The sequence below is a fragment of the Diabrotica virgifera genome, chromosome 4 (genome assembly GCF_917563875.1).
Source record: "Diabrotica virgifera virgifera chromosome 4, PGI_DIABVI_V3a".
NCBI lineage: Eukaryota > Metazoa > Arthropoda > Insecta > Coleoptera > Chrysomelidae > Diabrotica > Diabrotica virgifera.
In genome coordinates, this window is record NC_065446.1 from 104,747,406 (window position 1) to 104,762,376 (window position 14,971).

The 14,971-nt window shown below is 30.9% G+C and overlaps 1 protein-coding gene across 1 annotated transcript in view; it reads right to left on the bottom strand.

Moving 5' to 3' along the window:
* Positions 1 to 3,231: 3,231 nt before the first annotated feature.
* LOC114328125 (protein flightless-1) overlaps positions 3,232 to 14,971 on the bottom strand; it is a 115,130-nt gene continuing 103,390 nt past the window's right edge. Inside the window, exon 17 of the mRNA XM_028276902.2 lies at positions 3,232 to 4,160. Coding sequence (XP_028132703.2) covers positions 4,026 to 4,160 — 135 coding nt within the window. The 3' untranslated portion in view covers positions 3,232 to 4,025. The remainder of the gene's footprint in view (positions 4,161 to 14,971) is intronic.

Genomic DNA, 14,971 nt, shown 5'->3' on the forward strand with positions numbered 1-14,971 from the left:
TATATTCAACCAAAAACTGACGTTTCCTCGACGTTCTTGACGTCACTTGGTTGCCTGGGATGTTTATTATTTATGCACTGACAACTCATTTATTTGCTGGAATTACAGTGATGGCATCAGCCTATGTGTACAACATAACATAGCACTTTTTTCGCCAGGACAACGCGCACTTGTCACCTTCTTAGCCTGACTAGAGAAATTAAAATATATGTTGTTATTCCTGACTGAACACGATTATAGCGGTGATTGATTTATAGAATGGTAGTCGAGATTGCTGGCTAACAGAGGTGACCAGAAACTCATTTTCTGCAAAAATTGACACAGCACCTTCTTTGCCTGTACCTACCCTTCAATAATTGTGTTCCAATTTAAAACAAGAATATTACAAAACACTCTATTTAAAAACATTAAAACTATTATTTGAAGTTTTCTCGACGTTTTAGTCTCAAAGAAGGATACTGGATATGAGACTCAAGTGTACAGAAAACCAACACACACCAACAGATATCTCAATTACAAATCAAATTACAACAACAACGTTAAAAAGAGAATCATTAAATCCTTATATGATAGAGCCAAAATTATTTTTCTAACGAAAATTCATTCTTGGAAGAAAAACAAATGTTAACATCTGTTATGTTAAAGAATGATTATCCTTTATCGTTTATAAATAAGGAATTCTCAAGATTGGATCGAATGGAACAGAACAACTTAGAACGGGGTCCTATAGCATTCACAAGAAATAATACGAGGAAAATATCAAGACCTTATATAAAAGGACTATCCGAGAAACTTAAAATAATAGGAAATAAATTCAACATTTCAACAACATTTAAAACAACAAACATATTGAGATCTATTCTATCTGAAACTAAACCCAACAGTGAACAAGAAAGAACAAAGAATTGTATTTACAAAATACCTTGTGAATGCGAACAATTTTATTTAGGTGAAACATCAAGACCATTAAACATTAGAATAAGTGAACATCAGTCTTATATTAAAAATAGAGAATTTGATAGATCTCAAATATGTCAACACGCATGGGATAATGAACATAGAGTTCAGTGGAGAGATTCAAGTATTAGTCCTGAAAGAAACAGATACTAAAAAGAAAAAAATCAAAGAAGCGTCTTTAATTATGCTAAATGAAACCAATTTGTGTCGCAAATTCCTCGGTAGAATGCAGTAGGATGTGGTTACCCATACTGAAAGAGGAAGTCAATAGAAAGAAAATACCAGGATTAGTAAGTCAATAACATATCGAGTTAGTACATATTTTATATTTTAGTATTATTTATATATCTATGTATTATAAATATTATTTATAATTTAAAATAACATATACAGGGTGAGGCAGATAAAGGGCCTATTAGAAATATCTCGAGAACTAAAGCTAAGAGAATCTTGAAAATTGGAATACAGGGGTTTTGAGGTATGAACTATTTAATGAAAATATTTTCTTTTTTTTTGTTACTTCCGGTTATACCGGAAGTTGATTGTAACTTCGTTTTTTTAAATGGGACAACCTGTATATTTTTACATTTTTGGATTCTCCTCGATTTCTTCTTTCTTAAAATATAAGGTTTTGTAATATTATACAGGGTAGGTTCAAAGATAATTACGTTTTCTTATTATTTTCGTAGCAAAATTAACACCCTGTAGGATTGTAGTAGATTGGCACAATAAACTCTATTAATGTTCAAATGATTTTTAATATAGTCTACTATTGTTAAGAGTTATTGGTATAGTTAAATTTTTAATTTTAGTATACAGAGTTGGTCGAAACTTGGAATGAGTATTTTCTGAGTTTTCTTAAATAGAACACCCTGTATTTTAGTATTGTAATGAAATGCTATTTTATGGTACTTTTTAATTTCTTAAGCATTCCCTATACCTAGCTTCTTTAATTTGTGAGTTATTGGTGATTCAAGCCAAACATTAATTGCAACACAAAATAGGTGAAATTGTATTAGGTTGGCCGTGAAAATATTCAGTCACAAATAATTTTTTGAAAATAAACACATATTAATCTATACTGGCACTTAAAATTGCCAATAGTGGTTCAGGTTTCAAAATACCACCGAAGTTAAGATTGTTGGTGCGATTAACAATTAAGCACAAACTAAAGCAGTTAGGTATAGGGAATGCTTAAGAAAGTAAAAAGTACCATGAAATATCATTTCATTACAATACTAAAATATAGGGTGTTGCATTTAAGAAAACTCAGAAAATACTCATTTCGAGTTTCGACCCACCCTGTATACTAAAATTAAAAATTTAGTTACACTAATAATTGTTAACAATGGTAGACTATATTAAAAATCATTTGAACATAAATAGAGTTTATTATGTCAAACTACTACAATCCTACAGGGTGTGAATATTGCTACGAAATTAATAAGGAAACGTAATTATCTTTTAACCGACCCTGTATAATCTTACAAAACCTTATATTTTAAGAAAGAAGAAATCGAGGAGAATCCAAAAATGTAAAAATATACAGGGTGTCCCATTTAAAAAAACGAAGTTATAAGCAACTTCCGGTATAACCGGAAGTACCAAATAGATGAAAATATTTTCATTAAATAGATCAGTCTTCAAAACCCCCTTATTCCAATTTTCATAATTCAGTTGTCTTTAGTTCTCGAGATATTTCGAATAGGCCCTTTATCTGCCTCACCCTATATACATATTAAGGTCAGAATTTGGTATTAGTTTTGCGAGTAAACTAAAGTAAGACCTAATACTTACAATGTCGGGATAGCATCACAAGGTTTTTTCCTGGTTTTCCCTCGTGATTTACTATGGAATCTCTAACGCGAGAATTTTACTGTCACCGTTGCATGTGGTTGTCTTTTTAAAGACAGATCACATGCTATGATTTTTTTGAGTTGGGGTTGATTTCATGTAATCGAATGAACTATCTTTCAGTAAAGTCGTCCCAGGAACGCAACTCATAAATATTGGCAATATCATTTTAAAGTCTTCTACTTTAAAATGTATCATATGTACGAGTATCCGAATTGCCGATATAAATGAGTCAAATTAAATAAATTATTAGAAGAACTTTTTACTAAGCAACAACATTTTTGTTTAATTCATTAATATTTTTTGTATTTTGACAACGGCATCCGATTTGGACGTCGAAACGTTAATACAATCATTTTTTTAGTAAAATTATGTGCCAATAACCGAACATGTAACAGGTGTTAGGTTAAATAAAATACATTTTACTGTTAAATTATTATATTTAAAAAAATTGTAAGTACAGTCGAACATCCATCAGTCAGGTTAAACTTTAAAACTGTTATAAAAATCTACGGAATCAATTCGACCCTAAGACTAAAATAAAAGGACTTATTTATCTTTTGTACATACTATTACAATACTAAAAACAGAAAGAAAAATGTGCAACTACTTCATTGGCAGTATAATCAATTTTGAGATGTTTTAATAGCAATAACATTTTAAATTTGGGCAAATTTATGACAATATTCGTTCAGGGCAAAATTTTGCCCTCAGCAGAAAATACTTACCTACTCATCCTGAAATCTCAAAATGATTTTATTTTGAGTTTGTCTCATCCGGTGCTCATCAAAATTTCTTTAATTCTTTCTAGGTCTATATTTCTATTATAATTTTACTTAAAGGGTATAGGTAATAATAGTCTTTTTTCCTTTTACATTTTTGTTACTTTCAACAAAATATTTGTTTGGGGCAAAATTATGCCCTCATCAGAACATACGTATCCTTAAATAATCTCAAAGTTTCTATTTAGAGTTTGTCATGTATATGACATCAAAGCAAGTTAATGAACGATGAAACTAGGTTGACTATTTGGACAAAATATTTGTTTATTCAATCTGATTTTTGTTTTGTTTTCTAGGAAAACCAAACGCCAAACTTTGTTCTTACCTCCTAACGATAGGATTTTGGATTATATCCCACATAGTGCACATTTTTCTTCCTTATATATAAATATAATACATGTAAATATAAATAATAATGACTCAGAAGTAAAGTTACTCGAGGGGTTTTTTATGGAGACCCCAACCATGGAAGCACTTGGTGAATCTTCTCGATTCTTTGTTCTTGAGCGTCAAAAACAGTTTTCTCGGTCTTTCAGGTTGCTTTGCGCGCGTGTGCTGAATGTATACCTAGAAAGAGAAATACATGAATTATAAATGTAATATAACTAGGCATGGCAACGATGTATCGATACATTAAATATTTCGTTTATTATTTCGATTATTTAGATAATCGTTTATTATTACTGTGGAAAATTTTTTAAAAAATCTTTTATTATAATTAGTTGGCTGTGGTAATACAGGGTAACTTCTACGTCACGTTGTCGGTTTGCTTTTTTTGACACCTTTCAGAAACATCACTCATTTTGCATTTAGTTCCCATTAAGTCATTGGAATGTAAACAACTCAATTTGTATCCCACGTGTTGGGAAATTCAATAGATTACCTTAGAGCATTATCCTAATTGCCATGTGACCAGCATTTTATTAAAGTATGCACTTTTAACGCATCTATGCTATATTTAAAGGGTTTTTACCCGGATATTTTTCTTTGGTGGCTCAGCTAGCATCCAGTTTGTAAGTATAACCAACTTGCTCTAACCTTAGTCAAAATTTAAATACCAACTTTACATTCATTAAATCGGTTATAATTATTTTTAGATCTAACACTGATGATGGTTTTTTATAAAAATAGAAAACGTTTTGTTGTGATGTAGCCCTTTAAAGGGATTTTTATAAAATTTTATACCTTTTACAAAGGATTTTTTTCAATTTTTACATTAAATATATCGATATATGTATTCTAAAATTTTTGTGATATTTTTGTATCGATATTCAACTTTCGATATATCGGAAAATATGTCGATATCTGAGGTGCAATGTATCGCCCACACATGATTAATATACCATATTGGCACGATATAAAATTATAACAACGTCAAAACATAAATTGTATCCTTACATTTTTGAAATGCTCAGTATACTTGAAGGAATATTTCATAACTACCCTCAAGTACATTCCGTGAAATTTTGTGTATGGATATATTGCATATTAGGCTATTGATTATATTCAAAATAAGATAGCTAAAAGGAACTACAACGTTAACGGGGTTTTATTATTTGATCTGGTCAATGGACATCTATATATGAAAAAACCGCGGAGTGCTACCATTTAAAGGGGTGCGTTTTTGAGAAATGGGTGAATTAGTCCCTGGGCACAGGTTACATTAGGGTGAGTTCTATGCACTTTTGATACAAATACTTCTACATAAAAATTGTTCCTGGTTAAATTTCCTATCTAAATATAACTTTTTAAAGTCAAAGATACTTTTTTTTACAAAAATATATTCAAAAGAAAAAGCACAAAGAAACCCAAAAGAAAGAAATTTTGTTTTTTGTCCCATAACTTTTGTCCACGGGGATATAGGTATAGACATTGCTTCACAGAAAGAAAACTTACATATTTTCTCTTTAAAATGATGTTTGGTAGAGGTCATTAGGATTTACAGTTTCCGAAATATGATTTTTCAAAGTTCGCCACTCACAGCAATTTTGGGCAATTTTCCTTGTTATTTCGCAAATATTGTTCTGTAACTTTTTTCTACGTAACTTTAGGTATATGCAATGGTACACGTAATAGGAATAGAAATCAATTACCTTTAAAATGGTCTACTGTATAACGTTGTACGACTTTTTTTTAAAGAGATTGTGGTTTGTCAAGGTTTTATACTTTTAACGATTTTTTTATAATATAATATAAAAATAAAGCAAGATTATTATATAATATATTATATATTATATAATACCTAATATAAAAAAAATATTATTTTTTACATTTTTTACGATTATTTTTGAAATTTCTCATTATAACTTTTTTTCTTGTACATGAATATACTATCTATATATTGCGCAACAAAGAGGGCTTACTTTCTGTTCTTTAAAATGGTGTATCATCTATATTTAAATACATAATGGAAACCGAGTGATTCTTTGATATTTTTTTACCTGTATTATTTAAAATATTTCTTTTACAAAAATTACAAAAACATTAGTCTTAAAAAACATCACTTTAGTTAAAATTATTTAAACGTTGACATTTAAAAAAATTTCAAAATCAAAGTCCATCTCTTCGTTAGCATTAGCTTCAATATCTTCCTCTGACACCTCAGTTATCTTAGGCAGGCCGCACATCAAAGAAACATGAAACGTAAATTACGTTTCATGGAAATAAACCACTGCTAAACAAATATACGTCCGGCCATTTATGAGACTCTCCGAAAATAAAAATGTGTCATAAGCATGAATCACACTCGTTTCATTAGTAGGCGGACTTTGAGATTTGTTTAGCAGTGTTTTAGTTTCATGAAACATGTTTTTCGTTTCATGTTTCATGTTTTTCGTTTCATGTTTCTTTGGTGTGCGGCTTGGCTTAGAGTTCCCACAATTAGTACCCATGCACATGCACTCTTTGCAGAATATTGAACAACTAATTCCTATCTTCCTACAACCGCAGTTTTTTGTACATCCTTTGGTACATTTACATGCTATTTTTTCAATCAAAGCTTGTGGTGCAGGAGCTTTGACAGTAAATATTGGAATTAATCCATATTTTCAAGTTTGCCCGGCCGAGTCAAGTGGATCAAAAGTATTACCTATAAAAAATAAGATTCAATCATAACACATAATCACATAAAAAAGTTATAATGGGGAATTTAAAAAATAATCCTAAAATCAAAAATCGTTGCAAGTACTTATTACAATTTGAAAAAGCATATCTTATTCAAAAATAACCCTAGAATTTTTTTTAATACACCATTTTATAGTAAACAGAATAAGCTTTCTTTTTTATTATATAATATATACCATATAGAAAAAAAAGTTATAATGGGAAATTTAAAAAATAATCGTAAAAATATAAAAACTCGTTAAAAGTCTTGAAAAAGATAACCTCTTTAAAAGAAGTCGTACAACATTATACATTAGACCATTTTAAAGGTAATTGATTTCTATTCCTCTTACATGTACCATTGCATATACCTAAAGTTACGTAGAAAAAAGTTACAGAACAATATTTGCGAAATAACAAGGAAAATTGCCCAAAATTGCTGTGAGTGGCGAACTTTGAAAAATCATATTTCGAAAACTGTAAATCCTAATGACCTCTTCCAAACATCATTTTAAAGAGAAAATATGTAAGTTTTTTTTCTGTGAAGCAATGTCTATACCTATATCCCCGTGGACAAAAGTTATGGGACAAAAAACAAAATTTCGTTCTTTTGGGTTTCTTTGTGCTTTTTCTTTTGAATATATTTTTGTAAAAAAAAGTATCTTTGACTTTAAAAAGTTATATTTAGATAGGAAATTTGACCAGGAACAATTTTTATGTAGACGTGTTTGTACCAAAAGTGCATAGAACTCACCCTAATGTAACCTGTGCCCAGGGACTAATTCACCCATTTCTCAAAAACGCACCCCTTTAAATGGTAGCACTCCGCGGTTTTTTCATATAGAGAGATTCATTGACCATATGAAATAATAAAACCCCGTTAACGTTGTAGTTCCTTTCTATAGTACATAATCAATAGCCTATATATAGTATTTTTACTACAAAAACGTTATTACGTAGGTCAAAATTTTTGACGTAAGAGAACTGTCAAAACATTAGAATGTGACTTTTCATTATTGCTATGTTTATTATAAACACGGCAATAATGAAAAGTCACATTCTAATGTTTTGACAGTTCTCTTACGTCAAAAATTTTGACCTACGTAATAACGTTTTTGTAGTAAAAATACTATATCGATATATTTTTTCCGATATACAGGGTCCCAAAAAGACTGGTCATAAATTATACCACACATTCTGGGGTCAAAAATAGTTCGATTGAACCCAACTTACCTTAGTACAAATGTGCCCATAAAAAAAGTTACAGCCCTTTGAAGTTACAAAATGAAAATCGATTTTTTTCAATATATCGAAAACTGTTGGATATTTTTTATTGAAAATGGATGTATATCATTCTTATGGTAGGAACATCTTAAAAAAATATAGTGAAGTTTGTCCACCCCATAAAAATTTTATGGGGGTTTTTTCCCTTAAACCCCCCCAAACTTTTGTGTACGTTCCAATAAATTCATTATTGTGGTAGCATTAGTTAAACACAACGTTTTAAAAACTTTTTGCCTCTTAGTATTTTTTCGATAAGCCAGTTTTTATCGAGATGCGGCTTCTTTTTTAATATATGTATTTACATTAAAATTGTATGGGGGTTTTGTTAATTCAAACCCCCAAATGTTTGTGTACGTTTCAATTAAACTATTATTGTGGTACCATTAGTTAAACACAGTGTTTTTAAAACTTTTTTGCCTCTTAGTTTTTTTTTGACAGGTCACCTTTTTTCGAGAAGTGACTTCTTTTTCAAAATATACCTAAAAATGTAAATTATAAATAAATTTTCAGATTATTAACAGGTCTCTATAATCGTATTGGCATCTCGTCCTAAGCAATACGCCCTCTGGAGGATATTGCAGTAACCGAGCTAAGGGACCATTGTTTATTTTCTTTCACGTTGACGGATGAAGGCATGGCATCCGGCATATTGTTTAGGTTGGGAGAATTTTTTTGTTTATGGTTTAATCACGATTAATTGTTGCTGTATATTACTCGTTTGTTGTTATTTATTTTGTTTGTTGTTTCGCGTTAAAGGTTAATTGTGTTTTGTGTACAAAATATAATTAAATTTAAAAGAAAAAAACAGATAAACGAACAAAACTAAAACACAAAACTAAACATACAACCAAATACAACATACAATATGTAAACAATGGGACGTGGCGCCGGCAGTTTCTCCACTGTCATCAATACGACTAACTTCACACTTCACAATGGCCCCTTAGCTCGGTTCAATTTGATACCACATTGGCGCTGCGATCTTAATGCGAATCGCCAATAGTATTTTTGTATTTTTACTTCAAAAGCAAGATTACGTAGGTTAAAATTTCTGACGTAAAAGCACTGTCAGAACATTAGAATGTGACTTTTCGCATGGCCACGTTAATGTCATTACTTGTCAGATATTTTTCTTTGTTTTTGTTTACTATAAAAAAAAATCTATAATTCTTTATTCTAATTAATGATGTCAATCGGATTTCATCAATTGCCGAAATACATTAATCATAATATGCCAAAATATTTGTTAATGTTAACGAAAATAATGAACATAACATCAACTCTAGAATTGAAATTTGTGTAGCACAGCTAAAATACGACACCAACACGGAACTGCCCGATCTTGTATAAGCGTGCACATGGTATTTTAATAAAAAAAAAACGTAATCGCGATTACATTGAGAATTTTAGAATTATATTAATTAAATAACCAAAAACATTTATTATTATCAATAATATAAATTTTCTAAAACAATTATTTAAGTTCAATATTCCAAAAAATAATAATTTTAGTTAAATATTTTAAACATTCGTACACTACACTCATACATTCAAACGCAAATGACAGTTCAGTGTTGCTGGTTGCGGTCAATTATGCTGTCAGCTGTGAAATAATATATTTTAATGATTATACCTAACACTATGATAATATTGTTGCTAATTAATATATTTCGGCAAGTAATGAAAACCAATTGACATCATTAATTAGAATAAATAATTATAGATATTATTTTTATAGTAAACAAAAACAAAGAAAAATATCTCTGACAAGTAATAACATAAACGTGGCCATGATGAAAAGTCGCAATCTAATGTTTTGACCAGAGACATGTAAAGCAAATAGACTTGGCTAGGGATATGCCACTCAATGCATCGGGGTGTAACGTCGATATCAAGTACGGTGGTTTAGCTATCTTTGTCTGTCGTGCGAGTGTGAGCGTATCTACCAAGAGGTGGGAGTAATGGAACGACAGTGACACACAGGCGGCGGCCATCATATGCTAGAGAGAGAAAGCTAAGCGCCGGTAGATGGAGATAGATAGACCACCGACCCGAACTGCTCCGCGTTACGCTATTTTTCCGAGTTGGCCAAATCTATGTGTATAAGATCTTTGGTTTTGACAGTGCTTATCATTGATATAAAAACACCCGGTGCTTATACGTCAAAAATTTTGACCTACGTAATCTTGCTTTTGTAGTAAAAATACTATACTTAACTATATACAAATATGTGGTGGATTCGACAAATATTCAAAATATGTAGATAAACACTGGCTTATCGAAAAAGTACTAAGAGGCAAAAATGTTTTAAAAACATTGTGTTTAACTAATGGTGCTACAATAATAATTTAATTGGAACGTACACAAAATTTTTATGGGGTGTACAAATTTCACTTTAATTTTTTTTTAAGATGTTGCTGCCATAGGAATGCTACATACCCATTTTCAATAAAAAATCTCGAGTCGAAAAATTTTCGATATATGAAAAAAAATCGATTTTCATTTTGTAACTTCAAAGGGCTGAACTTTTTTTGTGTGCACTATTGTATATAGGTAGTGAGGTTCAATCAACCTATTTTTGACCCCAGAATCTGTGGTATAATTTATGAGCAATCTTTTCGGGTCACCCTGTATATCGTATATCAATATTTTCATTTATTTTGATACGATATACAATTTGTTTTGGCCATCCCTAAATATAACAAAAGATTAGGAATTCATTGTCCCAAAATGTAGACATATCGCACCTTTGGGGAAACACTGACGTAAGTGCAAAGCTAATTGTTGAGAAAACGCATTTAAAGTTTTGAAAGTTAATTAAAGCCAAAAATGAGATGCAAATTACAAGTGAAAGTAAAAATTTATTGTCCACGGTTTTAGTTATTACCATATACTATAATATATAAAGTTTTCTTAGGATTATTCTTAAACATTACCTCTTACAGTCTCCTGAAAGGGGAGACAATTAGCAAATATGTCATTGTTTATCCAAAAATTTCATAATTTTATCATTGTGCACAAATGTTGTAATACGCACAACTGACAATCTGACTATGTTGCACCAAGAGAGCAGGTAAAAACGAAAATTCAACAACGACATACACGCCATCTAGCGCAAAAGGTAGTTACAATTCTGACTATTTCCCCAGACAACAACAATATGAGTATTAGAAATATTTATTTATTTATTTTACGGATACATATACCATTTTTACAAAAATATAACGTCAACCTTTACCTTATAGGTTACGTTAAAAAATACAAACCAACATTAAAATTAAACAAAATTCAATTAAATCAGTATCTTAAGTTATTAAGTAATGTTCAAAATCTCAACTGATTTCTTAAATGTTGTTGTAGATATTTCAAATAACTCTAAAATATTGCTGTGCTCATTGGTAGTTCGTAAAATTCTTGTAATGGATAGTTTTGACCATAATTTGTAGTATGAAATGGAATGTTGAAAATCTCAGTGTTACGAGTTCTTCTAGTATTAACATTAAAACTTTTAAACTTAGTAACTCTGGATCTTGAACATATCCATTTATAATCTTAAAAAGGAAACATAAATCTGCTTCAAACCTTCTATGTAGTGCTGATAACTCAATTTGTCACAAATTTGCACTTGTGTCAGTGTTTCCCCAAAGCTGCGATATTATTTCATATCCTCGCCCACAATCACCAGCGTTTGTCATATTGCTGTATTTATTTGATGTATTCGGTTGTATAAGGACGAGCGACCTAATTTCGTATTCCTATAAACTTTGGTAACAATATACGTTTGAAATAAAACAGAGATCGCGAAAGACTCTTTGATATATGAATGATCTACACTTTTCTGCTATAAGGGAAAAATAATTATTAATCGTAGCTACACAAAAATGGCAAGTAAACACAGTACGAGATAACTCGTAGTTGGCAACCTAGATAAGAACGCAATCTACGAGTTATCTCGTAGTTGACAGTCAACGTGTTAATGCCCAAAAGAAATGCAGTGCCAAAAAAAATTTTTGAAGTGAAAACTTCTTTAGGGACGTTGTGCGATTTTTGGATAGGGGAAAAAGCATTGAATTCGCGACCGTCATCGCGACCGTCATCTTTAGGGACGTTGTGCGATTTTTGGATAGGAGAAAAAGCATTGAATTCGCGACCGTCATCGCTTATGCTATATAATATGTGTATGTATATATAAATTGTGCAGAGGTATTAGAATTTAAAATAAATGTGAAACCTATTTTAGGATGGGGAAAAAGGATTGATTTCGCGACCGTCATCGCTTCGGCTAAATAAATTTTGTACATATATAGGTATATTATGTGTATGTATAATATATAAATTGTATAGAAGTATTTAAATTTAAAATAAATGTAAAACCTATTTTAGGATGGGGAAAAAAGATTTATTTCGCGACCGTCATCGCTTCGACGAAATAAATTTTGTACGTATATTATGGTAATGTACGTATAATAATAGTAATATTATTGAAGTGAAAACTTCTTTAGGGGCGTTGTGCACTTTTTAGATGGGGAAAAAGTATTAAATTAGCGACTGTCATTGGTTCGTCGAAATAAATTTTTGAAGTGAATACTTTTTTAGGGACGTTGTGCACTTTTTAGATGGGGAAAAAGTATTGAATTAGCGACCGCCATTGCTTCTGCGAAATAAATTTTTGAAGTGAAAACTTCTGTAGAATCGTTGTGCTCTTTTTAGATGGGGAAAAATTGAATTAGCGACCGTCATCCCGACCGTCATTGCTTCGACGAAATAAATTTTTGAAGTGAAAACTTCTTTATGGACGTTGTGCACTTTTTAGATGGGGAAAAAGTATTGAATTAGCGACCGTCATTGCTTCGACGAAATAATGTTTTGAAGTGAAAACTTCTTTAGGGACGCTTTGCCCTTTTTATTTGGGGAAAAAGTATTGAATTAGCGACCGCCATTGCTTCTGCGAAATAAATTTTTGAAGTGAAAACTTCTGTAGAATCGTTGTGCACTTTTTAGATGGGGAAAAAGTATTGAATTAGCGACCGTCATTGCTTCGACGAAATAATGTTTTGAAGTGAAAACTTCTTTAGGGACGCTTTGCCCTTTTTATATGGGGAAAAAGTATTGAATTAGCGACCGTCATTGCTTCGACGAAATACATTTTTGAAGTGAACACTTCTTTAAGGACGTTGTGCACGTTTTAGATGGGGAAAAAGTATTAAATTAGCGACCGTTATTGGTTCGACGAAATAAATTTTTGAAGTGAAAACTTCTTTAGGGACGTTTTGCACTTTTTCGATGGGAAAAAAGTATTATATTAGCGACCGTCATCGCTTCGACGAAATAAATTTTTAAAGTGAAAACTTCTTTAGGGACGTTGTGCCCTTTTTAGATGGAGAAAAAGTATTGAATTATCGACCGTCATTGCTTCGACGAAATACATTTTTGCAGCGAAAACTTTTTTAGGAACGTTATACACTTTTTAGATGGGGAAAAAGTGTTGAATCGTCATCGCTTCGGCGAAATACATTTTTGAAATGGAAACTTCCTTAGGGACGATGTGCACTTTTTGGATGGGGAAGAAGTATTGAATTAGCGACCGTTATTGCTTCGACGAAATAAATTTTTGAAGTGAAAACTTCTTTAGGGACGTGCACTTTTTAGATGGGGAAAAAGTATTAAATTAGCGACCGTCATTGTTTGACAAAATAAATTTTTAATGTGAAAACTTCCTTAGGGACGTTATGCACTTTTTAGATAGGAAAACAGTATTGAGTTTGCGACCGTCACCACTTTGCCGATCTAAATTTCGTACGTACATATATTATGTGTATGTATACATAAATAGCATAGAACGTACGCAACGCGTATATAATATAGGTATAGCACTTCTTTTTTGATGGGAAAAAGCATTGAGCTCGTAATTTATATACTATAAGAAGTTTTCACTTCTGTCGGCACTCCTATGAGTGCTTTATTTTTTTTTAATTAAATTAGTTGATACAAAAAGAAGAATGTATGTAATTTTTTAAATGTAAAATACATTTCTAAATTTTCTAAATTTCGTACGTACATATATTATGTGTATGTATACATAAATAGCATAGAACGTACGCAACGCGTATATAATATAGGTATAGCACTTCTTTTTTGATGGGGAAAAGCATTGAGCTCGTAATTTATATACTATAAGAAGTTTTCACTTCTGTCGGCACTCATATGAGTTCTTTTTTTTTTTTTTTAATTAAATTAGTTGATACAAAAAGAAGAATGTATGTAATTTTTTAAATGTAAAATACATTTTACTGCTGTCAGAAAACAGCAAAAAATGTTTATTTGAAAAATAAACATTGCTTTTCGCTTAAATTAAATGTTTAAACTGTCAAGAGGCAGGTGGGTCGCAGCTTTAACTTAAGTTTAACCGAAAAACAATATTTGTTTGTAAAATAAACATTTTTTTCTATTTTCTGACAGCAGTAAAATGTATTATATTATTACATACATTCTTCTTATACATATTAAATAAATTACATACATTCTCCTTTTTGTATAAATTAATTTAATTCAAAAAAATTGTTTTGTTCACACTGTATAAATAATTATGTTAATTTTTATACTACTGAGAGAATTAAATAACCTTTCAAATGAGCTATCACACGACCCCTATTCTCATTTAAAAAAATCATCGATTACGTCATCACGCTCAGATCAATGACGTCACTAGTATGATATATATGCCAAAAAAATCGTAATTTAAAAATAAAAATCGACCTGTCTTGGGATTTATCTCCAAAATCGCCCATTCTAGAGAAAATGAATTTATTCCAACCTTTACGTCCTGACTGTATATAATAAAAATTATATCTTCTTCAAGTGCCATCTCCGCGACGGAGGTCGGCAATCATTATAGCTATTCGGACTTTGGAGACGGCTGCTCTGAAAAGTTCGTTTGATGTGCATCCGTACCATTCTCTCAGGTTTCGTAGCTACGATATTCTGCGTCTGCC